Raw genomic sequence first — 25,659 nt, forward strand, 5'->3', positions numbered from 1 at the left:
GGCGCGTGTGTGTGTGTGTCTGTGATTCAGCATTTCTCATCTGGTAAGGCCCATTTTTCCAACGCATACTATAAGAACTGCTGTGGGGCTCAAACATAAACATAGTCATAAACAAAGTTATGCACATACTACTTCTGACTGAATGCTATTTACATGGTTTTAATTTTCTGCAAACCATTACCCATTAGATTCATTATAAACGATAGTAAGTCTGAATACCAGCATTCTGAGCACTAAATAAATCACTAATGAAGTTATAACCATAGAAAAATAAATAATAATTATAAACTTTACTGGATGTTTTTCCATTGTACCAAGAATAATAATCAAAAGTAGTTGGATACATATTATCGTAATCTTTATTAGTAAACATGTTTTTTTTTAGATAACCAGTAACAGTAATAAATAACTTGTACAAGAAAGATGACTCAAAGGGTAAATATTGCATAATTGTTGTCATTTAGCGAAGCGTTTCATCCAAAGTGAGCTACACCTGAGGAACAACATTCAGTTGTAGACCGATTTAACAAAAATCGGTCTAAATTAAAATATGTGCAGGGTCCATCTTTCATCGCTTACTTGCTGGTTTCCTGAACAAAATACGCTGTAAACCTGCTGTACCTAATTTGACCTCTCGAGGCAACAAAAACAGTCAGTAAGCCCACAGAGTACAGAGATGCTGCTTTATACATGGTGACAGTATCATCACATCTACATAGCAGCAACATCAGCTGGTTTTACTTTGACTGTAAAATAGATTCCAGCTCATTTATCCAGTCAGTTAGAAAATGCAGTTAAAGCTGTTTAAGAGGACGAGATTTAAATTAAATTTTACGCAAGATTCAATAACAGACTCAGGCGTCCACTAATCTTAAAGAAAACTTTTAAGTTCCTAAAATTGTGCGTGCATCAAGTTGAAATATTCTATAAATCATGATACAATAAGCTCATCAAAGGGAAAGTTCTTTCTGTTTTCCCACAAGTTGTGTCTACATGTGTCGATGAAGGTTCGCTGTGAGAGACCAGAAGCAGCACTGTCTCCACTCTGTCAGAGTAGGTCATTTATGCTGTTCAAAACCACCAAACACTGCTGGCTTTCTTACTAACGTGTGCATGTTGCTGTGGTCTCTTTCCATTACCACAGGACTATATTTTCAAGGTTAGAAAAACCTGGATCATCCCTGAGTTTCCAGTAAGTGCCATTGGTCAGCCACACATCCCGTCCACAGGAATCTTTGGCTTTCCTGAGGCAAAGAACGGGAGGAGATTAGTGATTTGAAAACCTAGAATATTCTGGTGATTATGGTGACAACTGTGAAAAACATATTTCATTTTTCACGGAATATGGATTATACACCTTGCACCTCTGAAACATCTTTGTGTTACCCACGCTGTAAATGACTTAGCACCTTCTATTCCAATAATAAGAAGAGATTGTGTTCTACCTAAAATTAAATAAAGTGAAACTAGGGAGCCTTAGAAAAATAAAGTTATGTATCTATTTGGCTTTGCTAGTAGCATTTTAGAGCAAAAATTTTCTTCTGTGCATACACTAATAAGTTTAAATTGTTAATTTATTGAATACTTGTTTAGGAAAAATTATGACCCATGAGTCAACTTTGCAAATTAAAGAACATTTTTCCACAGTTTGACCAACAAACAAATCTGTCCAGATTTAGTCTGCACTTACTTGAAAAACCGAGGAATATGCTCCTCACCCCTCTTGCCGAGCTGTTTCCTCCGCTCTCTTTGAATTTCTTCAACGTCGTCTTTCTTCTTGTCAGCCTCGGCAACTTTTCCTTCCTCCAGCATTCTGCAGAACATCAAGAAAGAACTATGACTCCAAAAGTAAGTTGCACATTTTATTATTTTGCGCCATCATTTTTCACATCCTACACATCTATAATTTTAAACGTTGGTTTTAAATAGTGTTTGAAATCTGAAAGGATCTCTGACCTTTGGTCTGGGCGCAGGCGCGTGTCAGTAGGAGGGAGGAGAGGCTTCAGGTTTGGTGTGAGTTCATTCAGCTCCATGGCAAATGAAGAGAAGCCATAATACAGCAGGTAATCCTTTGGCTGAGGATCTGCACAAGACAGAAGCTTCTCAGATGGGCCACAGCGCAAACGTGACACTTGGATTTATGCTACTTAAACCTTTCACCTCAAAAGCAGAATCTTTGTGATTAACAAGATCAACGTGTGATGCAAACACCTCAGAGCAGTGTGTTTTATTTGTCGCTGAAATGAAGAGACTCACTAGGCTTCCAGATGCATTTAGGAGTCGGCAGAGTATCGCAGAAGATTCCTTCATGCCAAAGACCTCCAAACCGGTGAATGACATTTCCGCTTTGGTCGATAACTGTCCCTTGCACTTCGTTCTTGTTTGAGTCTGAACCCCAGTAACGAGACTAAATGAGAACACAAGCAAAATCATTTTTGTTTGATTTTTCAAAGAAGGCATTAAAAGAAATTATTCTTAGTTTCTGAGAAGCTGCTTCATTAACCTTGACAAAGGTGATCTTGCAGGTGCAGGTGTTGTCAGTCAGGTTTTGAATGGTCACCTCTCCATAATGCTCCAGATACCTCTGCTGGCTGAGCACGTTGTGGATGCAGGTTACCACTTTGTTCCACTCATAATGATCACCATACCTAGAAAACATTCAAAATACAGTCAAATTAAAGTGACTCCTAAGGGATCAATCAGTAAAGCAAATATCCAATATATACAGATTTTCATTTGTGTAACATTTGATCTATTCCAAGGCTTCTGTCCCACTGATGCTTATCTTGCCACATGCCCAAAAATGTGTATTTTTAATAGATGTCTTAAGTTAACATCAATTAAATTAAGCTGAAACGTTGAGTCCTGTCTGTGTGCTGCAATTTGTGCAGTACAGTGCAGCTGTACTGGGGTTAAGGGTGTAACATTTAGCGTTCTGCTGTGCCCAAATGGGGGATGTTGCTATTGCTGTGACATCACCATTTTCTCTCCATACTTATTGAGTAGGAGAATGAAGTTCAGTGACCTATGTACAGTCTATGGGTGCCTCAAAGTTGAAACAATTAACTTAAGAATAATGTAAGGCCAGGTCCTCCACCAAGTCAACCATTTCAAGCATTCAGCATGAAGATGTGAATTAATTTTCATAGCATATGCACAGAGAAGCATGAGAGTAACCAATGATATTTTGGGGTAATTGCTACAACATCTGAGTAGTACTTTCATTGGTTACAATTGTAGTTGCACTTATATGAAGTTTATATAGAGTGTCATGTTTGCCATGCCAAAGTTTCAAACTTTTTAATGTCCAGAAAACAGCGACAGCCTGTCTTAGCAGAAGATCATATTGGACGTGCTGCAGTGTCAAATATGTCGAAAGGTGACGCTGAAGTGTTATTTACTTAAAGCAGCACATCTTCATTAAACTAACAAATCACAGTCAGAAACGCAATAGTATTATACAGTTTTGAATGTTTTCTGTTGGTTTCAATAAAACAAGTAAAAAGACCATAAAAGACTGAAAAATCTGATTTTATAATGCAAATGTTTTGATATTCCCTGTGTTTCTTTATATGTTGCTTCAAAGCGGTGAAACCTTTTCAGAACTTCTCCAGGGTCTCTGATGCTACATATTTGAAGCACCAGGTTTGACAACTATGTAAATCTGTTTTCTGCTTCTTCTAGGGCGTTCATTGCCAAATATTTTCTGTTCCAAATCAGAAACATACCTCGGGCAAAGTTTCTGACCCTAAAATTTTCATTTGTTACGATTGTCTATGTCCACTGCTAATAGTTGTATTAACAGGTATTTTCTGAAAAATTATTTGTTGGTGTTTCATGGCCGTTGGTGGAGGTTGTGATCTTTGCCTTGGAAACCACTGATTTACAGGACTGAGTTTGGAGCAATAAGATCCTAGTCTACCTCCTAAAATCTCTTTAACACTCACCTCTTCCAAGAACAATTCATCACCTAACACCTTTAGCACGCTAATTCCCACTTATTCCGCACTTCTCTACCTGGGCTGCTTCTCTTGTGGTTATATTTAGTGCTTCGTGCGGCAAAGTATTAACGCCTTTGCAAGGTTCCCATTGTGTTTGTACAGTTATTGTGTATTTTACTAGTGGGGGCCGAGATTTGAACAAGCATAACATGGCCTCTCCATGCATTAGATATTTATGAAAATAGATAATGAAATATTATCAGATAGCTTTCAAAGCTAAAATGATTTCGAACCTAACATTGTGTGTGAGTCATGCATTGTTAATAAATGAGCTGAAAGACAACTCTCAAAAATTTTCACATGGAATTGGTGGATAATTTTCAGTCACTGTAAAAATAAACTACGCTCCCAGGTTATTTTGTAACCTAGAAAGTATTGTTATTTAATTTTGCTTTAAACCAATGAGCATTGGCAATAAAAAATATCGTTTTATATTAACAAAACTAGCAAACTGAAATGACAGCTAATTTTGTGTGGGATAAAATACTAACTGCCATAAGAAGGTTGTCTATTTTCTGCTAGCTAAATTAAGACATGTTTTAAGCTTCCTAAAAAAATCCAGTGTTATATCTTCCAAAACAGCAGTGAATTTATAACACACAGCACGATGGTTTACCTGGGCAAAGTTACATTGACCATTCCTGTCGGCACAATCTCCAGTGATTTTCCCCAGAATTTATTCTTCCACCTTTGGTCTGTTGACACAGGGCAACACATATACATTTATATACATGTGAAAGAACAACTTTTTATAAACAGATGCTAACAGAGCTGTTACCTTGCCAAAATGTGAAGTTTTCTGACTCAGCATGGCAGGCTGAGATGGGTGGGTGGTGGCATACCTGGTACACCATGAAGAAGTGATTTAAAAAAAAAAAAACTTTGACAAAAGCAACATATACACAAATCTCACGTGTTAGCTTTTTTAAGGGGTGAAATTAAACTGTAACCGGTTGAAGAATTCATATTAATCTTCTGTAAGTTTTTAAGGCAATAAATCATTTCATGTGGACCAACAGGACTTGGTTAGACAGAGCAGACAAATAAAACCATGGATTAGTCATCTTAATTTCCTATCATAATTGTAGTAAATCTACTGCAGAGTTCAAATATTTCTTTCAAATTCTTATGTGGATATAAAGCAAAAGAAGACACAGCTACCTGCTCACTGATGAAGCGGAAACCTCGATCATCTCTGATACACTCGAAGGTTTCTCCCAAAACTGGATTAAAGGGCTTGTAGCGGTTTCTGAACGTTGCAGTGGAATAACCAGAAATAGCAAAGGCAGCGACGTAAACCTGGATTTGTGAAAATAAAAAGAAATTAGGCTTGTTAAATCTTTTCAAAGATACATTTGAAAATGACTACATTTATTTCCTCTAACTGAAAGGGATGGAGGTTGAAAACTTTCAAATTTATTTCAACTTTGCTTCATCTACCAACGTTTCATGTAGAGACTTCTTTCCTTTCATTGTTTTTAAATAAAGTCGAGGTTAGATGGTCATTTTGTTTTACAGCTGGTGCAAGATGAAAACATCTAAAATAGACCAATGCATTGCTAATACAAGCTATCCCTTAATGCCATGACAAGTCATATTGAACTATGAAACACAGAGCTACTCATTTTGTCATGATTTCTTCTTTGTAATATTAACACATTCAACTCATGATCTTGAGAAAGATGGTAAGATAATTTTTGTCAGCTAATATTAACACTTACACATGTTTTTTTTTTTTTTGTTTTGCACACAAACATCCTGTGTATCAGGACAGTCTTACCATCCTCTGGTATGGGTCTGGTGTGTTGCTGGCCGTGTCCAGCAGCTCGCTGTACTCCAGCTCTTCACACAGTCTCTGCAGCAGGTTAACTGGCTCATTGAGGGCTGCTGGCATGGAGACTCGAGCCAAGTCTTTACCTGAGGAAAGAAGGGACAAATGCCTCAAAAAATGTAACGTCAGTTTTAGTTTTTCCTCTCTGTAATAATAAGCGCTACTTGCCTATGTTATTGTAAAGAATAGCCATGAGGCCGACGTGGCTGTTGTCAGGGCAGGGAGCTGGTAGAGTCGTTCGATGGCCAGTGCTCTTGGGAACAACATTGTTTGGAGTCCTGGAAATACTTGCTCGGTACTTCCTGGTTGTTGATGCTGCACAGTAGGAAAAAAATATTAATTAATATTGATCTCATATTTTGTTTTTTGTTTTATTTTATTTTTTGAGGCTCTGAAACAGAGGGGAAGGAGCTGTGCTAGCAAACACAATGAAATGTGAATATATTTCATTGTGTTCTGTGATGAAAAGCATTCAGATCTCTGGTTATGTTCTTAATGAAGTAGTGGCTCATATGATGATTTCATAATAGGATAACCTTGAGTAATAAAAAATACCGTAGTTTTATGATGCCATTTGCTCTTGTTTTCTGGTTTTATTTTTCACCTTAATGCTTCAATTTGCCTGTCACTTTGCTGCTTCATTTTTCCACTGAAGTACAATAAAGGTTATTTTTATTTCGCTCTGTATGTCAATTATTTTTAATACATTGATATAAGCAAAAAGAGGTATCTGCTACATGCAGTAGTTCTTAAATACTTATTGTAAACAATATACCTTTCTAAGCACACTTATATTAGCTGGGTAATTAGTTGAGGTCAAGTTTAATTTGTAGCTTGCCAATTAACTTTTAAAACCATGTTATTTTAATAAGAGTTATACTTCTTTCTCTATGACTGCCTGTGTTTTTTGCAACTAGAGATATAGCCAAGCAAATTAATGTGTCACAAATGTAAGCAAGTAAAGTGTTGAAGTCTTCTTTTAGCTAGATTACTGGCAGTGTGCAGCAGCAGCAGGTGAAGGAGATCAAGTCGATTTTTCTGGTATAGAATTTGAACTGCAGAAACAACATGACCAAACATGTCTGGTCTAGAGGGCATTTATCACTGAGAAAATACAAAAAGTTGAGACAATTTTTCTTTAACAAAAAGGTACATCATTACATCTAGTTCAGGTAATTCCAATGTGTTTCATTCACTATCATAGATAATTCTCCTCATCAGGAAATAAAACCTCTTTTAGGCAAATGTACCTGTACAGAGAATTTGGACATACTGACATAAGGTTAGTTTATGTGAAAAGACAATCAAATAATTCTTTAAGGGGTGTCCCAACATCAGGCCCTTGGGAACGAGGGTAATTGTTGAGGTAACATTAGTTAAAATGTTCAGCCGTACTCACCATGTCCCTCCTCTGGTTCTGAATTACTGGTGCTTCCATCGCTGAGTCCGGATTCATCAGACACCTCAGAAGAGCTGCCACAAAGGACGTCGTCGTTGGCATCAAAATACTCTGCCACCGAATCCGTTACTGAAGGAGGCCCGTGAGACGGCGCAGGCTGATGACGATAGATGGAGAAGCAAGAAGGAACTCTAAAACTGGTCCTCAAAACAAGTAAAGCAGGAAAACATGGCAGAAGATGTTTATCGTACCACAGCTAACGTGTTAGACTGATGGAGGTTGTTGGCTTCCCAGGCTTCTTGCAATTTTTGCCTCTCCAGGGACAGAGTTTCATGCACTGACTTCAGGGAAGAAAGCACTAAAGATGCACAGGAGACTAGTTTAGAAATACACTTATACATGATATTTCAGTGAATAATACTAGAGTATTTTCTCTGGCCACTATTGAAGATGTTGAGCCTTAAATAAGTCCTTCCATGTCTTCAAATTTGTTAATCTAGTTGAAAATTGAAGATAAACATTTGTGGTGCTGATTGTATTTGTTTGTCTGACCTTGAGTTGACATGGCGCAGATGTCCTGCTGAATTTTCTTGCCCTCGGGTGATAAGATAGTGGGAGGGGACAGCTGGGAATAGACATAGTCGGGGATAGAGGGCACTGACACACCGAGGTGGGACGAGCTGCTCAGGTGACTGGAGGACAGCTGGGAGGTGAACAGGAGAGGACACATTATGGTTGAAATACTGGTTAATTTAACAGTTTGCCTGTTGTCTGTCAGTTTGTGCCTGGTGTTACTGCTTTGATCCGTTATCGTGCACAAAAAGTGTGTGCTTGAACCCACATGCACCCTGACAGACAGCTGGAAAGAATCTGGGCTCTGTTTCAAACTAGGCTCAAAGAGTATTTGTCTACTTGTAATCGGGATGTATTGTGTATCCGCAACCAAGCAATATTTGCATGAAGGTTTTTGGCTCATGAAAGCTTCTAATGAAAAGTAGAACATGGATCCTATAAGCTTAGTGTTCATAATCAAGAACCTTTTAAGGTTTTTCTAGTTTTTAATCCCAAAAACGTAAATTTTACTGAGACTTTATGTGAAAGACAAATACAAAACAGAGCAGAAGAAAAATGATGCATGGTTTCCAAAATTAAACAAAAATCTGTAAAGTGTGGTGTGCATTTGTGTTTAGCCCCTCCAGACAAGCTAAGCTAAACCAAGCTAGCTCAACATTTGGTATAAATATTACTTGAAGCGTAACATAGAGATAGATCTTACAGCAATAAAGCATCAATACATTTGAACTAAAATTATACTTTTACTGCAAAACATTGCACATTAGACTAGATGATGCAACTAGAACCAGAGCAAGGCATGTAAACAAAACATTTCTCCCACTCTGGTGATTGTGACACTTAGTTGAGCCTAATCAGTGTATTCAATTTACAGTTTTATTTTATTTCAAGTCATTTGATAAGTTATTTATTCAAAATCAAATCGTATTTACCTGAACAGCTATTATTGGAAATGTTGTCTTTTGCAGGTCAGCATTCTTTAAAGAACAATATCAAACATTTTGGTGTATGTTGTTTTTTAAGTAATTTAATAATCCAAATCCGCCAAATTTCAGTGAAGTGATTTCATTGAATGAATGAATATGACAAGGAAATGCATTGTACTTGTACATCTACCTAAAATTTAAGAAAAAAGTGAATTGTGTTGCATTTTGATCCAGTTACGTTCAATTCTAGAGCTATTACTTTACAGATCAAGCAGATTGATAATCTGCTTGTCGGCAACTCACCGACTTGGAAATCCCCCGCACAGGCTTTGAAATGAATAAACGAAAGTTTTAAACAAATACAATCAAAATCCAGACATCCAACATTCTAAACTTATATAAATGTTAAAGTAGTGCATAAAGAGAGAGAGTGAATTTACAGACCGTTCTTACCATTCCCAGGGCCTCCACTCTGGATAGTGTGCGAGAGTGACCCCAAATCTTTCCTGACTTTGTCTTCTTTGGCTTCTCAAGTGACAGATTCTGTTTTTTTTTAAAATGTTTAAAAAGATTATATGTCTTAATTAACCTTAATTATAGCAGCTGTATAAATCAAGTGGTCAGCCTTTGAATACCTGTGTGCTGATGATGCGTTGCAGGTCTCCGTTAGTGAAATTCTGGCCCACCTCCATGGCCTGAAGCCTCAGAATTAAGCGGTTCAGCTCCGACAGGTCCAAATTACAGCGATTTAACTCTGAAACGAATCATTCTCTTCAGTCAATTCTCCAACTTCTGGTTTTTATTTGATTTACTAGAAAACAAATGCAATTAATCAATGTTTATTTATTTATAATTCATGAATTTATTATTTATTTTTAGTATAAATTATTATTCCAACTTCAATAAATATGTCTTCAATAAAATTTCTACTGTAAATTATTTATTTATGTATTGTAATCTTCCATTAATAATCTCACAATAATTTTTTAATTCCCATAATTAAGGTGAATCAAATATGGAACGGATTCACTTGATCCCCTTTCTAATCAAGAAAGTGTCTTTTTCCTTCATAGTTAAAATTTGATGTTTTATCTTCAATTGTGGTAAGAAAATAATTAAAAATCTGAAAAATATTTATTTTTTTTCAATTAGTCTTTAGGTTGCACAGTGCTGAATAAATGTTATTTATAAAGGGTGAAAGCAGCCGTGGTTTGTAATGGTTGATGACCTCTGGTCTTTGGTCTCTGGTCTGGTCTTTTGTAGCTGACTGTGTGTACAATACCTTGAACGCACGTGTCTGGATTGTGGCTGTGCCTCAGCCAGGCCGACACCTTGGTGTTCACAGCAGTGTTGGCTGATGGTAAGATCCCCGATCCTCCCGCTGAATTTTCAACTCTTGCCAAACTCTGGTACCACGAAAACAGACACAAAAAGTCAAAAGCAACAAATTTGGCACTCATTTTTAATCTCCTGGGGAGAAGGTGCTGTTCGGGTTGATTCTAGTGATTTCATAGTCACCACATCTCCATTTCTGTGAGCTTGTCCAGTCTGAGTTGTGTTGGACAGCGTCTGCAGGAGGCCACTGTGAACGTGAGTTGTCTCGTTCTTTTTGTACAGGCGGTGTGCTTGCAGCTTCGTCACCCAAATGTAGAAGAGATCGTGGCTTTTTGCCTTGAAGATAAAAATAATTCTTTTGTCTTTTAGCTTGGACAGCACTCTACTTTTTTGTTTAAAACTAATCAGCAACAATTTGACCATGACCATGCTTACCTTGATGTGATAAAGGATGTCCCCAGCGTCCAAGTCGATCCGATTAGATTTTTTGTTTATCGACATAACAGCATGACTAACATCTAGTGAACCCTGGACTCGACCCTTGGAGACCTGATGGAAAAAAAGATTTAAGTTAAGTTTTCAAAGCCCATAGCATAAAATCGTAACTACCATATTTTCTAGTGTTGAAGTTAGTATAGGCATATCTTTAAAACTGTGCAAAAGCAGATGTCAGGAAAGAAACATGCGAAGAAATGTGAGAAGAAATATGAAGATAATTGGGACAAAAAACACTAAAAACTAAATTTTCTCCTTCTCATATTTGTTTTAATTTATGAAGGAAAATCCAATAAAGATTACTGTGTTAGACATGCACCAGACAGGAATAACATTGTAACCACCTACTTAAAAGTGTGTTGGTCTCCCGTCTTTGCTGTCAGATGTTAGTGAAAACTATCTTTAGCTTGATACCAACATTTCAAAACATGTGCAAGACTGCTTATTTCTTTCTTTGACAAAGGGTTTCTTCTGGCCACTCGTCAACAAACACCAGATTTGAGAAGAGTATGTGACTAGTTGCCAAGTCAACAGATTCAATTACATACTAATTTGGTGAAGTCTATTGATTGAAGTGGATTTAATTCGAGGGGGTCAGATTAGAGGGTTCTGAATTCTTGTATTTGTTGAAAACCGTGGATCATTTTCCTTCCACTTCAAAATTATGCACAACTTTGAGTTGGACTATCACTTAAAATCCCGATAAAATATATTGCGGTCTACTGATGTGATATGACAAAAGGTAAACAAGTTCAAGGTCCATGAATATTTCGGCAAAACACAGTATTATCAGTATTTAAAGGCTTAAATGTTTACTTACATCTTGTTGGTTTTTGGAGTAGCGTAAGATTCCTGCTTCCAGAACAAAATATCTCTGTAAAATAAGAAAATCTCAAATAAAGCATCCAGAGAAATAGTACAATTATTACATTTATTCACCTCCCACCATCAGCCCCCTCACCTTGTGCCAGCCTTTCAGAGGCCACTTCCTCCTCTTGAGAAGATACCCCTCACACATTCCTGGAGGACTCATATCCTGAGGACACTCACTTCCTGCTTGCATTTCTACGTGAAGGTCATCAATTACTTCCCAGTCTTTGATAACCTGTTTACACGTGAAACGGAAAATCACTTGAAATTGTGCGTTTTATTTCAGGTAGGAAGAGATTCTTCTGGGATAAATGTACAATTTCTACAATTTTTCCAACATTTTTTTTTTATATATTTGTATTTTGCACGAAGATTGAAACTGACCTGTGACTGACCTGTCTGGAGTGACGAGATGACAGAGTGCTGCTGCTTTGAGAAAGGGCCGGCTTGTTCCACGATGGTGACGTCTTCTCCAGACCACTCGCCACCGATTGGCTGCGATTGAGTGAAAGTCCATTCACGTCCATGTCTGTCCTCACGCTCCTCTTGGTGTTGAGATCAGCTGTGTGTTTAGAAAGACCCTCCACAATCTACTGAAAGCCCCCTGTGGTCAGAAAAAGTGAAGTAGAAATAGAGAAAGGATTAACTTTTTTTTATTATTATTATTTTGTCTTGTTACAGGCACAAACCTCAAGGGAGAAAGTCCAACATGAAATTTAGAGATTGTTTAGAAATTAAAATCTGAAAAGTATGGCAAGTATTCGTTCCCAGACTTGAATTACTCTAACATTCTTAAATAAAGTATGATGTAACCAATTGCTTAAGAAGTCATAAGATGAATATATGAAGTTTTTGTCATGGATTCAAAATACTGTGTGAGGTGGAAAACAACCTTGAGCAAACCGTTTTCACAGTAAAACATGGCAGCGGCAGCATAACAGCAACCAAAGGCGCCTTAAAAAAGTATTTGTTTCTAAGATTTTTATCAGTAAAGAATTGGGAAACTCATGTATTACTCTCACCCCTTTGTGAGAGTCAATCACATATAACCAAATAAAAGATACATTGCGCTTTGGGGTTGTAAAGTGGGAAAATGTAAGGGTGAAAGCCTGATTATCCAGGGCACTCGTGAATTTCAAGTCTTAGCTTCAAATTCAAAACGAAACCAAGATTTGCATCAATAATGACAAATACCAGAGTTAATAATGCACCTTTTTTTATATAGATAACAGTGTCAAAAGAAACTTTTTTTAATCACATTTTGCAGCAAATTAAATGTAAAAAGTCAGTTGCGGATGGCAGTGGCCGGTTGTTAATCTGGTGTTGTATGTGACACGATGGTAAAGGCTGCCTGCAAGAGGAAGATTAACCTTTGTCTAATTAGATTTTCAGAAGATGCTTTTAGCTACTTGGAGCAATTTGATCTCCAGCCAAAGAGCTCTGATACAACAATGAAAATGAACCTTTGCATTGAAAGATGGCAACAAAACCTTTCATAAGGTTAAAATTTCTTTAAATCGTTCAATAAGTTGCAACGTTTAACAAATTTTGAATTTTAAAACTAATCTATACTAAGTCTAATCTTTTGTAGGTTCATGTTTAATTGATTTAATTTATATATTTGTATGAAGAGCTAACTGCTAGTTATTTAAGGTAATTAATGTATTTTAAATGATTTAGGTAGATTTCAGGATATCTTTGTGGATTTTTGTCAGTTTTGTGAATTTCTGTGTTGCTTTTCTTTTGTTTTGTTGGGTTTTGGTGGGGTGGAGGTGTTGAAGAAGAAAGTGGAGAATACAAGGAGACTTGGATGTGTTATGTAAGGGCAGAAGGATGACCACAGTAACTGACCTCAGTAATAAAAGCATCACGGGGCGGAAACAGGATGAAAGGATTTGGAGGATTCTGAGCTCACTTACTCAAGAGGAAGCGCAAGAAATACACTACATCTGTTTAATGTTTTTCTGTTTTGTTCTCTACTTAAGATAATTTCATATAAACATTAGCTCAATTATGGTTATTTATTTGGGAATAGAAATAAATCCTTTCTAGTTTTGTAGAGCTCTCTGAAAACATTCAGTGAGTGAATTAAAATCATGCCTTAAAAGAGGAAGCATTTTTCCCTGCTGACCATCAGGAGCTGTCATTTGTAATGTGGAAGTCATGGCCAAGAAGTCATCCAAGGTGGAGGTGGCCTACTGCCAGAGGGTGGGGTTAAAAGGCTCAGATTATGACAGCTATAATCTCTTTCTTGAAATAAAGACTGAGACAACTTCACTCCTTATTAATCCGTGTCCATGAACCACTCTGGAAAATTCAGTCGGACTAATTTTACAGATTTTGTAAACGTTCAAATTTACGTTTGGTCAGATCATGTGATCTATTTTTGCATTTTGGTTTTCTATTTATAAAAGTTGAAAGTTAAACGTCTTCCAAGATGGGGAAAGTATTTGTTCTTGTGCGTAATTTTGACAAATAAAAACTTTAAAATGTACTCCAACAGACTGATCAAATATCTGAAAAGGACAATAAAGCAGCTGTAGCTAAACATAAGCTAATGATTATTATTATTAGAGAGAAGTCGACTTAATTTGCCTCCTTTCCTCGGATGAAGACCTATTAAAATGTCACTGAAGGGGTGAACGTTTGGATCTGTTCAGATTAGCGCAATGGTGAGCAGATGTTTCCTCTTACAGTGTTTTGTGTCTGAATTAAAAACGTATTTTTAAAATATATTTTCGAAGGTGCTTACCTGAGTTTCACGTCCGACTCTCATCATCAGATGCCTTCTTCTGATTCATCCAGAAGTACAAAAAAAAACGATCTAATCAGTTAACTAGAAATCTAGCTTGAAGTACGAAGGGAGAGGGGGAAAAAAACCTGTCTGAAAATGTTCAAATGAAGAAGTCAAAATACATGTTGAATCCACAGATTACTGACGATTCTGGCCACATAATCTGGCAGGCCGTGCCCTCTCTGCCGCCGGGGGGAACGCGGGCTGCGTCCAAATCCAAGCAGGACTGCGCGTGGCAGGGAGCGCGCGCCGTACCCGTCGTGTCCTGAGCATTATCCGCATTAGCTGGTATTACAGCGACTGTCTGAAAGGGATGTAGGAGAGCAGAAATGCGGCTCCGCTCACTCTGCACAACCAGTTTACACAGTATGAAGCCACAGGAATGAGTTGGATTATGGAAGTTATCTGTTAAAAGCACAATTACGCATTAAAAATGCCAAAGCAGAACGATTTCCTATGTAGGCTCAGTACTTCATTTTTGTTGCAGCTCTTACATTTATTTATGTTAAATGTGATTATTATGGCTCACAGCAAATGAAAACCCAAATTTGAGATTTCCTAAGACCATAAAATATTTTCAATATGCTAAATTTATGTAATGACCCTGATTTGACCTACACAACCAGAATGACGTCTGCTAACTTGACAATTGTCCAGAAGACACATAGAGGGTAAGACGAAAAAAAGGTGGTAGCTAAAGGCGTTCATAGAGTGCAGAGTTCAAAAATAATAATGGAAAGTCATGTATGGGGAAAAAATGTTGCAGAAAAATATGTACAGGCAACAAGGAAACCACAACCTTGAGAGAACTGTGGAACCCAAAGGTCATTCAAGAGTCAGGGGAGATTCACAAGGACTGGACTACAGCTGGCTTAAGAGCTTCAAGAGCCTCCACACACACGAAGAAGTCATGATTATTTTACTTCAGTTCATAAAAATATTTTCTTTCCTGTATATCTTTTTAACCACTGGGTGTAGTTAATAATTACTACTGTATGTAAAAAGACCAGACACTAATAACCATACTGACCCAGATTACTGTACTGTAATCTGCAGATTAAAGTCAGTGCTTCTTTGGTGGAAGCAGATTGTTTTAATTATGTTTTACATTAAATCTACATCTGGTGGAAAGATGCATCTGTAATGCATGTTATGAAATAATATTTAAAAATAATCCTGCTAATTCACACCTTTTGGGATTAGGAATATGGTACATAAATAATATTACAAATCTAAATTTAAAGAAATTTTGATTTTGAGCATATCCCTTTTATTTACATACTAACACCGTAAAATTAAGAGCTAAATTGACATTTTTGAAGCACTGTCCTTCAAGAAGTCCACCAAGAGGCTGAAGCCATTCACGCAGCCGCGTCTCAACTCCAACAGTACTGCTACCCCAAAGTCTGGTACCAAACAGCTGCCGTTTCAGCCCCTCCTCGTTCTAACTAGACGTAAATCTGCAAGGCAAAAGTCCAGAGGTGTTTCTCTGAAGATCTATGAGGCTTCCTCTGCTTTAGGCGTTGCCTCGGCGCCATCGTCCAGGCTCTGCTGTTTGATGTACTGTTGCAGTAGGGCGGAGAGATGAGCCGGGTGGCGCTGCAGCATGAAGGCTGTGCGGGACGTCAGCATAGTCAGCCCGCTGACCAGCTCGCCCTGGACGACGGTCAGTGACGGCAGTTTGGAGTAGCTGACCACGCCCTGTGCACTCAGCAGTGTGTTGTCTATGCAGGCGCCTGCGGAGAGATGAGAAGATGATGTGGTTTAGAAGAGAGGCAGTGGTGCTGACATTGATCTGCAACAAAACTCAGGAATTCAACAATTCCATTTAGACATGAACAATAAGTTGGATCAGATTACATGTGAAGAACTCTAAATCAGCGAGGGGATACTTTTTGTATTTACCCTGAACAATTAGTGGAGTTGTGAAAAAGGAAGGGAAACTAAACTTTTCTTATTCACTAAGATAACCTAAAGTACTTTCCAGAAATTTAAACTGGTAAACTTTCAAAATTTTAGTGTTTGTATACCAAGGTACAAAATTAAAAATGATAGCATCAGCTACAGAATCAGATGTTGTCGTTTGTAGTTAGCGCTCCTCTAAGACCAACAGTGAAGCTTGATTCACAAAAAAAGTCTATGAAATTTACCAACGTCCTCTTATTTCAGATTGATGATAATTCTGTTTCAAAGCTTAAATGCTGTGAAATAATCAGAAGTCATGGCTGTGGAATGTTAGGTTGTTTACTGGAATCAAAGCAAATGCAGGTCAATATGGGTCCTATAGACATTAGGATGCATTAATTGTATGATCAGACTTTGTTTTTCAGATGTCACCAGATATGTACTATGCTTAGAGGTATTTCTCATTTGGAAAATCAAATCCAAGCTTTAATGTCTGGCAGATGTTTTGTGATGTTGTGTCAATATTTCCACAAAAAAACCCTTTTCTGATGATGACATCTGTTTTGCAGATAGCATCATCTCCTTTTATGTTTATTTTGGAGTAAGAGTGAAGACCTCTCAATTTACTTGAAGGTATATTATTCTTGATGTATGTAAACACTTGACTTTGCAAAAAATAATATCTAAAAACGTTTCTTTCTCTCATTACTCTGACATTCAGCAAATAGAAACAGTTTTGGTGACTGATTTAAACGTGTATTTTAATAACATTTAATCTAAATATGTAATTTCAATTGTCCCATTCAAACTAAACATTTTTGATGATAATACATTTTCAATAGACATAAAGCCCTTTTTGGAAGTGACCATTTTTCCTATTTCTTGTCAGCATATATCCTATCGTGGATGTTCATCGCAACATACAGCAGAGTAGTTCTTTGGAAGCACTTATAAAACATACCTAAGAGTGTCATCTGTGGGCTAAACCTGAGAGCAGACATCATCTCTTTCACCTTCGGCTCTTTGCTCACGAAGAGAACGGTGGGGCCGATAAACAGAGGAGCCATGTTGCTGTAAACTGAGTTACTCAGGAACGACCGCATTACCTGAAGGAAAAAAAAAGAAAAAAGAAAAGCTGAAAAAAGTCAAAACATTCCAACTGGTAAAGGTGAATCACAATTTCCTGAAAGAAACATATTTACAGTTTTCTTTCTGGGGTATGCATGCTACTTTTGCTTAATTTTTGTCCAAATGACTGTATAAAAGTGCAAAAATGTGCTGCAAGTTCTTTGATACAGATAGTATCAAAACTGCTAAAAGTATCCACTTTAAACATCACAGCGAGAAGTTAAAACTCCTTAGCGCTGTTTCAATCAATCCACAGTATCAAAAGGAATCCATGACGTACCACTCACGGTGACTAAGAGGAATCCTAGTTACCTGGTTGGGGAAAAACCTAACTTTGATGCCGTGTTTGCAAAGTCTGTGTCTGAGCATCAGCATGTCGTCAACACTGCAGGCGTTTGTCTGGACCACAGCGATCATTTTGCACTCCTCAAACACTTCCTCCAAATTCTTCTTCAGGAGTAAAACAAACTCATTATCCTGAAGGAAACAAAGAAAAGTAATTTAGCAGGAAAAACTGCAAAAGTTTGGGTCATAAAAAAGGAATAAATTCAGAGATTCTACCCATCAGTCGGTCAGAGACAAGAATCAGACAACTATCCTTTACTTTTGCTCAAATACAGTGTATAAACATGTCTAATCCTCTGTAGACACAATCTGATGAATTTATTGGAACATGTCCTTTTAGTGGCCTCCACTTCATGTAGAGTAATGGTGCTTCTAAGGCCCCTACTTGAACTATCAGGGTTTGGTCCTTTAAAGAACTGCAGCATAGCACCACATGTACCAACAACATCCTCTGTAATGTCGCAGGTAATTCTAGACAGAAATTCAGTGAATGGAAAAAGGATTCCATCCAGGTCTTAAAGTCACTTGGCATACCGTTATAAAGAATATTCTCCAACATGCCTAATGACAGTTTAGAAATAAACTCCAATTTCATTAAAACTAAGTCTCGTTGTTGCATCAATTCAGCTGCAGCTGCAGTCGGGGTCTCACCTCCTGGACGTGCTTTTGTTCGGACGGATAAGCCCCCGGGGGAACGGTCCTAGCTGGAGGAATGTACTGTGTGACGGCAATGAGCTTCTGTTTGAGGATATGAACGGGTTTTTTATGACGGGTCACAGCCTTGGACCCGTGCCGGACACTCTGAATCAGAGGCAGCCACCCTGAAAGCCACAGAGCTGGTTAGAAGTCTACCACAACACCGGAGATGCAAAGTTAGCATCGGCTAGCCACGCTGCAAATCTGCCACCGTTTAACTAAAAGGTGGCAGACACTAATAACAACAGACATTATATACGCAGTAAAAATACATTTCTAACATTTCAATGAGTTAGGTATGTTTTTAAAAAACAATTTAAGGTATTTTTACCCTGGTTTCGTTGCAACTTCACACACAAGGTCGCCGACATCTTCAACAGGAAATACGTTATTTAGAATGCGACAAAAGAAGAAATGTTGCGTTCAATTACACGTCAGTAAAAATAAAATCTTCACCAATAAAGCTCTGACTCGAGCTAGAACTAGTTAAAACTCAACACGGACCATAGACATATAATTGTGACTAATAATGACCCAAACTAAATTCGAAACATAATTTTTATGTTTCGAATAAAAACATCAAAAGAAATTCAGAAGAAAATGTGCTGAATTTCTTCTGAAACTGTCAGCTTTTCATACGCAAATTCTGTTTACATTATTTTGATGTTTATAAACGTTAGCTTGCATAAGTGTTTTATATAAAATAAAAGAGGCTTAATAATTTATTTTCGTAAGTGTTTTGAGTATTAAAATGAAAAGTGAATAATATTTTCAACCAAAAAAGACATACAAAGAGGATTACAGTGACATTTTTTGCATTACTTTAATGAATGAGTTGTAGAGTTGTTAGGAAAGAGAGTAGAGGTTTCAGACTAAAGTAGGTAAAATGTGTTTCCCGTCCTTCCTGAAAAAGATCAATTTATCCTCTTAATTCTATGTTTTTCTTTTCAAACCATTAATCAACGTATTTATGTCAACAGACCACGGCAAACAAGAAAACCCATGTCATGTGAACGCCTCAGAACGTATTGACGTGTGTGTTTTTTCCTTCAGTTTACTTTATGCATTTAAACCACATTTTATTTATGTCCTGCTTAAATTAGGACTTAAGACATATTATTTTTTTAAAAATATCCACATTATTTTACAAAAAACGAATGTTGTCTTAGCACAAAAGCTGCACGTTTGCATAATCCTTTACGTAAAGGTTACGTCAGAGTAGTTTTGACAAGCATGAGGCGCATACTCAGTGTGAGTTTATTAAGACATTTTAGCCTGTTTGGTAGAAATCACCCCTCTCGTATCAGCCTGTCTGTTGGGGAACGGGGCGCTTTTGCACGAAATTTTTGCAGCAAAACGATAAGTGACGGCAGCACCATGGATCTGAGCAATATGAGGAAGAAATATAGAGGGGAACAAGAGGTGAGTGGCATTCTAAGCAGAAACATGTATTGTGTTGAGCAAATCAAGGCAGGAGTCACAGTCTGGAAGTGCAAGGTCACAAAGAAACTATTTTTGCAACGTGCTAAATCTGTAGTGAGAAAACTGGAAACAAATATACCTGCAAGGATTGTATGCCTCAATTCGTAATTGTCCCTGCATGCTTTAGACTTTGACCTATGCCCAGTCATCTACTGTTTAAAGAAAAAGCAAATTTCAAATAGGTCAGCCATAAAAAGAGAGTGGCTCTTTTGGTTGATCCTAAACAGTGAAAATAACCTATTTGGTTTGCATGATACATGTACTGTTAAAACAAATGTTAATCCTGCAGACATTAGGTTTGTTCAACTGTAAACAAATTAAAGATTCTTGCAAAGAATCCATAACCTTGTTCCACATTCTTCTTACAAACTTAAGAGTTTGTTTTTTTTAACTGTAGGCGATAGGCTAACATAAGGTCTGACTTGACATGTTCCTGCCAGTGGAACCAGTGGTGTTTAAGTACCTACATATCATCCATCACTAGTGTTTTTTCAGATGTCTGGTTTATTTTTAGAGTACGAGAGAGAGCAAGACTTAAACGGATATCAGAAAGTCTAAATGCTGCGCAACAAAATAGATGTGTTTTTTCCTTATTACTGTTAAACCTGTCTTTCATGGATTTGCTGGATTTGAGAGTGTTTTGGAGTTCTTACCATTTAGGTCCACATTCTCTTACAGCCAGGGACTGTAAGAGAAAGATGCAAAAGACATCTCAGACCTTCAGCTCTAAAATAATTTGGCATTTGCTTTAAGGTAACAATAAGAGACTGGTGTCTGTAAAGCACATTGGAGCATAATATAAATCAGTGGTTTTCAATCCTTGTCCTCAGGATCTAGTGACCTTAATGTTTTAAATTTTTCTCTGCTCCAGCACATTAGAGTCGACTGAGTCTATTGCCTCATCAAAATAAGTGCTGCAAAAGCACACCCATTAATTTAGATAAGATGTGTGAAAGCTCGAAAACACCTAAAACATGCCAGACAATGTGTTCTGGGGACTAGGATTGAAAACCTGTGGTATAAATAGTCATACCACTCATGAAATGAAGGTAGTCAGACACTATATTCTGCTTGGTCCATCTGTAATAAGAATATATCTGTTTTCTTTCTAAAATTGCTTCCACTTTACACTGTTTTTGTGAAAGAGGGGCTTCCTTTGAACCGAGGTTTACAGATATTTTAAAAATAATGGCAGTATGGTTCAATATTTTAAACTGTCTTTAATATCTTGTATTAGCAAATGACTACTTTTGTGCATTCTCCAGAATCTTTGTACTTTTTCTGACTTCAACTCTGAAGGCCTCTGGTACTACTAATGGCTAAGCTTGAGCCATCTTCACTCAGTAACAGGGTCCACAACGAAGTGTGTTGTCTGCATAACATGTAGCTCTTACATATGGTTCCTTCGCTGACTGTGAAAAGAATTGGATTTTTGAGTTTCTCACTGGCTCATCACAAGTCAGGCTTGATCAAACTAGAAATTGCTCACCACTCAATTTCTCTCTGTGTGTGACATTTTCTAAAATTTGCTTCCTTGTTTTTTCTTTTTTGAGCTGCCTAAACAAGATATTTTTTATGCAGTGCTTTGAGGAGAGTCAACTTGGATCTTTGGACCCCATCAAGGAGTTTGGAAACTGGCTTGATGAAGCAACAAAGTGCCCTGTGATTGAAGAGGCCAATGCTATGTGCATTGCCACAGCCTCCAAGTAGGTAACCCTACCATCTCTGAGCAACTTTGAAACTTTAAAGACTAATACCTTCTGTAATTGTGTCTCATCCCCTCTGTCTGACCAGGGACGGACGTCCATCTGCGCGTGTGGTCCTCCTGAAAGGTTACAGCCATGAAGGTTTCCGCTTCTTCACAAACTATGAGAGCAGAAAAGGCAATGAGTTGGTGTGTAACTGTGTTGTTAATCCTTATAAAGCCAAAAATTGAATAAAGCACAAATCGACTCAAAAGTTATTTCTCTTCCATAAACTCACGTCTTTCTCCTTCTAATGATGTTTTCTTGCTGAGCAGTTTTCTAACGTGCTAATCTAATGCTAGCATGCTTTTTTCAGTTTTGATTCAGCCCATTATAAATTTTGTTTTTCACATATACAGCGCTAGTCTGTCATATGAAGACAAAACTTACAAAAAACTTCTTTTCCTGCATCATGAATGCAGTGTATTGCTTTAAATGCTGTACAATTTAATAATAATGTTGTGAACTAATAATTACATTTTTTCATAGGTTTTTTTTTAATAATCATTTAATGTTGATTTAATATGCATTTTTTCTGGATCCGACTGACTTTTCGTTGGCAGGAGAGCAATCCATACGCATGCCTGGTTTTTTACTGGGAGCCACTTAACAGACAGGTAAGAGGCACTATAAAATAACTCTCTCTGTTTCCCAGTTTTCCCATTACTGATGGTCAGTTTATTGTAATTTTAATTCAAAGATTCGTATTGAGGGCTCAGTGGAGAGGATCCCCTACCAGAACTCCTGTGATTATTTCCACTCCCGGCCGAAGAGCAGTCAGATCGGGGCCGTTGTGAGCCAACAGAGTACACCAATTCCTAACAGAGATGTAAGAGATGACAGAGCCGCTCTGTGTTTTAGCTCATACATGTTTATAAAACATTTGTAGGCTGATCTTGAGTATGTTTTTCAGTATTTGAGGCAGAAAAATGCTGAACTGGAGGAAAAGTACAAGGACACAGAAGTACCAATGCCAGATTACTGGTGAGAATATTTGTATTTTTTATGATTATTTCCAAATAATGAAAATAATTAACAAACTTAATTGTCTAAATGCGCCAATTAATTAGTGCATTGGACATTTCTTCCTTTTGAACAGCAGGTTGAAAACTGAAAAGTTAGAATTATTTTTTCTATTCATTAAATGCATCGAAACTAAAAAATGTCCACCATTTTTATAATATCTTTCTATACATCAACTAACAGCATGTACTTTGATACAACCTGCAGCATACTTATTCTCCTTTATGTGTTTATAGACCTTAGTAGAAATAAAATGCACATTGGCAAGTCAGGCCATAAAAAGCCTAACTGGTTATTTATTTACAGAAAAAAACTTCATTTTTGTTTTTATCCCACCAGTTCCATTTACTAAAACTAAATATTGAACATGTTATCTGGATTAAATGAAAAGGTAACTTGGAAGACCAACAACTGAAATGCTTTCAAAATATCACAAGACAGTTTGGCTGCTTGGAAGAAAAGTTTTATCAGATTCCTTTTTCTCATTATACAAACAACTAAAATTAAATGTTCCGATTAGTGCAATAAAAATAATAAAAGTGGTTCTACAAAATATTATCTTCCTTCCATTTCAGCACTATGTGTTGTTTTGTGCAGGTCTATCAAAAAGATACTGAAGTTTGTGGTTGTAATGTGACAAAATGTGAAAAACTTCAAAGGGTGCGGATCTGTCTGCAAGGTGCTATTCATAAAAAGTAACTTTGCAAATATTTGAACTGTCCACAAGAAGCATATCAGCATGATCTCCACGGTGTTTTCCCCATCACACTCCAGCTGCGTCCTGTGATCTTTCAGGGGCGGCTACACAGTCAAGCCTCACTCAATTGAGTTCTGGCAGGGTCAGACCAACAGACTCCATGACCGCATCGTTTTCACCAAGGTGAAGGACGGAGAGAAACGGGGGGAGTTCCAGCACGAAGCCGAGGGAGGCTGGGTGTACCAGCGACTTTCTCCATAAGACCCACCTCCACAGATGTTCCATCCAGAACACCACGAACTTAAAAAGTAGCCAACATCTGAAGGTACTGGTGGAAAACCATTTGAAGTTTGTTAAATCTGTGTCGACTGTGCCTGTAGATTCTTTGACTTGAACCATCTGAACCTGCGACCTGACTGTAACACGAAACTTCATGTTTTATTTTGGCTTTAAAAAGAAACAAGGAAAGTTTGCCTCCTCAGACACAAATTAGTCACAGCTGGTTGTTTCCTCAACTTCAGTGTCTTCACATCTTAAAAAGAGCACAGTTGTCTTTCAAGTGCAAATTCAGTTTATGGGCTTTTGCTAAAGTATTTGCACCCCTCCATGTCTTTCACATTGTCTCCTGTTAAATGTTTGGTGGAATTCTTTAGGCCTTTATATGATAGAGAAACCCAACATAGTGCATATCGTGAAGTAAATGTTTACTTTTCAAGGAAAAAGTTTTAGAAATGTTTTGTGCGTATCTTTTCGGTCCCTGTTGAAGATAAACATATCCACCATCCTTTTTTTCAGAGTTGCCATGGTGTATTTATGGTGATGTGTAAGTTTTACTCCACATAGAGCTTTGAATGTAGTCCATTAAGTTTAATTTTGGCCTTATTGGAGCAAAGCATCTTCATGTTTCTCTGACCCATGAAGCCTTTGCTGAACAGCTGTGCAAGATTAGATTAATTTTGCTCTGGATGTTTTGTTTAGGGCTAAGGGAGTAAATACAAATGCACACCAACTTTTTAGACTTTAATTTGAAAAATAAAATATAAATAAAGATGTTTTCCGTTCCATTTCACAATTACTGGGTAGGTTGTGTTTTGTCCATCCCCAAATAAAATACAATGAAGTATCTGGATATAATGTGACAAAATATGAAGAAGTTTAAGGGTGTGAATACTTTTTCAAGGTTCTGTAGCTAATGTCATAATTTATGTCTAGAATAATATTTTACAGTGAAAGAGAGAAAACTGTTTGAAGTAGAGTTCTGATTTCAGTTTGATGTTTTCTTGGTAATACTTGAAAAAATCATTTCTAAAATGGGAGTTTACAATGGTTTTCCAGATCCATAATCGTGTTGTTTTTTAGATACATGATCAAACATTTAATAATCCAGTAAAAAGCCTACAAACTGCGATGACTAAAAAATGTGAAATATAAATAGCGTTCACATGCAGCCTATTAAAGTGAGGAATAAAGTATAAATAAAGTATATATTTGCCTTTTAACATTGAGATTAAAAGTGCTAATGCTGTCATGTACTACTTGAAAGCCATTCATTGTTAAATTTGAAACTGTAATAAAGTTTAATTTTGAACAAAAGCCTGAGTGTGTTCGACCAGCAGGTGGCAGTAGAGTCACTATTAAAGGAAGAAAAAAAATAATACCCATACATCTGAGAAAAGATAAGAACTCTCCTGCACATAATGCTCAAATGTCCATTTAGATCCACATTTAGCTTATGAAGTTGCTTTAGCGGAGCTGCATTATTAAATGAAGAGCAGCAGTCAAGAGCTGAGTGTGAGTTACTAGTGTCTGCTTACCATCACCAGGCCAACGAAACCTACCAGCAACTGCTTTATAACATGACACAGTGATCTCACCAAGATCAGCTTGCTAACAGCAGCAACCATCAGAGTGTTTCCTCCTGAATATATTAATGATCTTGCATCCAGAAAGCCACCTTTTGCATAGAAAGAACCTCAGGTACAATGAAATTGTCTTACTTTAATAAATATTGACAAAGAATTTCAGGTATCTCTACCACAAAGCTGTTTCTTTAGCTTTTCATATGTTTGTTGATTTATAAAATTGCACCTGAAAAAGTTTATTATGGTGGTATTAATTTCATAGATTAAATCAACACTCTGAGCCAGTTAACCATTGGATCTTAAAGCTCTTATTTTCTAACTTTCTTTTTCTAGCAGTGAAAACTTGCTAATGTTAATTAGTATCTTTTGAAAGGTGATTATGTAGAGACTGAAAAGGTTTTAAACTATTACTTTTTAACTTCCTGCAGTAGGTTGCTGTGCTACTTGACTAATGGTAGCAAGTGTGCAAACATAACAAATGGAGATTATGTTTTAGCTGTATTCTATTTATTGTCCCACTCTGGTTGGGGGAGAAAAATCAATTAAAAGGAA

General features: G+C 37.1%; 3 protein-coding genes across 4 annotated transcripts; 1 reads left to right on the forward strand and 2 right to left on the reverse strand.

The window, feature by feature from the left end:
• Positions 1 to 336: 336 nt before the first annotated feature.
• On the reverse strand, positions 337 to 14,983 carry osbpl7 (oxysterol binding protein-like 7). Of its 2 annotated transcripts, none has more exons than XM_032575097.1 (23): positions 14,183 to 14,983; positions 11,826 to 12,034; positions 11,522 to 11,665; positions 11,381 to 11,434; positions 10,501 to 10,614; positions 10,249 to 10,401; positions 10,013 to 10,136; positions 9,366 to 9,484; positions 9,184 to 9,273; positions 9,034 to 9,057; positions 7,784 to 7,934; positions 7,483 to 7,589; positions 7,232 to 7,388; positions 6,001 to 6,147; positions 5,782 to 5,918; positions 5,163 to 5,300; positions 4,780 to 4,843; positions 4,618 to 4,696; positions 2,504 to 2,648; positions 2,257 to 2,407; positions 1,957 to 2,083; positions 1,691 to 1,813; positions 337 to 1,244 (listed from the first exon to the last, which is right to left on the reverse strand). In XM_032575097.1, the coding sequence occupies exons 2-23, from the start codon at positions 11,955 to 11,957 to the stop codon at positions 1,136 to 1,138; spliced, it is 2,589 nt and encodes an 862-aa protein (XP_032430988.1). In that variant the 5' UTR covers positions 11,958 to 12,034; positions 14,183 to 14,983; the 3' UTR covers positions 337 to 1,135. The 2 variants fall into 2 exon arrangements, with proteins under 2 accessions (XP_032430988.1, XP_032430987.1); XM_032575096.1 differs by having other exon boundaries at positions 9,175 to 9,273.
• A 478-nt stretch (positions 14,984 to 15,461) lies between these two features.
• On the reverse strand, positions 15,462 to 18,699 carry mrpl10 (mitochondrial ribosomal protein L10). The gene is made up of 5 exons (XM_032575098.1): positions 18,630 to 18,699; positions 18,254 to 18,423; positions 17,570 to 17,734; positions 17,091 to 17,235; positions 15,462 to 15,960 (listed from the first exon to the last, which is right to left on the reverse strand). Exons 1-5 carry the CDS (start codon positions 18,667 to 18,669, stop codon positions 15,722 to 15,724), a joined length of 759 nt encoding a protein of 252 aa, XP_032430989.1. The 5' UTR covers positions 18,670 to 18,699; the 3' UTR covers positions 15,462 to 15,721.
• A 795-nt stretch (positions 18,700 to 19,494) lies between these two features.
• Positions 19,495 to 24,838, forward strand: pnpo (pyridoxamine 5'-phosphate oxidase). Its single transcript, XM_032574823.1, has 7 exons — positions 19,495 to 19,720; positions 21,362 to 21,486; positions 21,575 to 21,674; positions 22,089 to 22,142; positions 22,226 to 22,354; positions 22,439 to 22,509; positions 23,344 to 24,838. Exons 1-7 carry the CDS (start codon positions 19,532 to 19,534, stop codon positions 23,504 to 23,506), a joined length of 831 nt encoding a protein of 276 aa, XP_032430714.1. The 5' UTR covers positions 19,495 to 19,531; the 3' UTR covers positions 23,507 to 24,838.
• Positions 24,839 to 25,659: the final 821 nt, after the last annotated feature.

The sequence above is a fragment of the Xiphophorus hellerii genome, chromosome 10 (assembly GCF_003331165.1).
Source record: "Xiphophorus hellerii strain 12219 chromosome 10, Xiphophorus_hellerii-4.1, whole genome shotgun sequence".
Taxonomy (NCBI): domain Eukaryota; kingdom Metazoa; phylum Chordata; class Actinopteri; order Cyprinodontiformes; family Poeciliidae; genus Xiphophorus; species Xiphophorus hellerii.

What these genes read in the sequence shown, in the direction of transcription:
- osbpl7 (XM_032575096.1), bottom strand. Translation starts at nt 11,957, where the DNA reads ATGGACGTGAATGGACTTTCACTCAATCGCAGCCAATCGGTGGCGAGT. An exon ending in CAGACCCATACCAGAGGATG is followed by an intron (nt 5,301 to 5,781) that starts GTAAGACTGTCC and finishes TCACAAATCCAG; the next exon opens with GTTTACGTCGCTGCCTTTGC. An exon ending in TCCGCTTCATCAGTGAGCAG is followed by an intron (nt 4,844 to 5,162) that starts GTAGCTGTGTCT and finishes ATGGTGTACCAG; the next exon opens with GTATGCCACCACCCACCCAT.
- mrpl10 (XM_032575098.1), bottom strand. Translation starts at nt 18,669, where the DNA reads ATGTCGGCGACCTTGTGTGTGAAGTTGCAACGAAACCAGG. An exon ending in GAAGTTGCAACGAAACCAGG is followed by an intron (nt 18,424 to 18,629) that starts GTAAAAATACCT and finishes TGTGGCTTTCAG; the next exon opens with GGTGGCTGCCTCTGATTCAG. An exon ending in AACAAAAGCACGTCCAGGAG is followed by an intron (nt 17,735 to 18,253) that starts GTGAGACCCCGA and finishes TGTTTCCTTCAG; the next exon opens with GATAATGAGTTTGTTTTACT.
- pnpo (XM_032574823.1), top strand. Translation starts at nt 19,532, where the DNA reads ATGAGGCGCATACTCAGTGTGAGTTTATTAAGACATTTTAGCCTGTTT. An exon ending in GCAGAAAAGGCAATGAGTTG is followed by an intron (nt 21,675 to 22,088) that starts GTGTGTAACTGT and finishes TTTCGTTGGCAG; the next exon opens with GAGAGCAATCCATACGCATG. An exon ending in GGGAGCCACTTAACAGACAG is followed by an intron (nt 22,143 to 22,225) that starts GTAAGAGGCACT and finishes TTTAATTCAAAG; the next exon opens with ATTCGTATTGAGGGCTCAGT.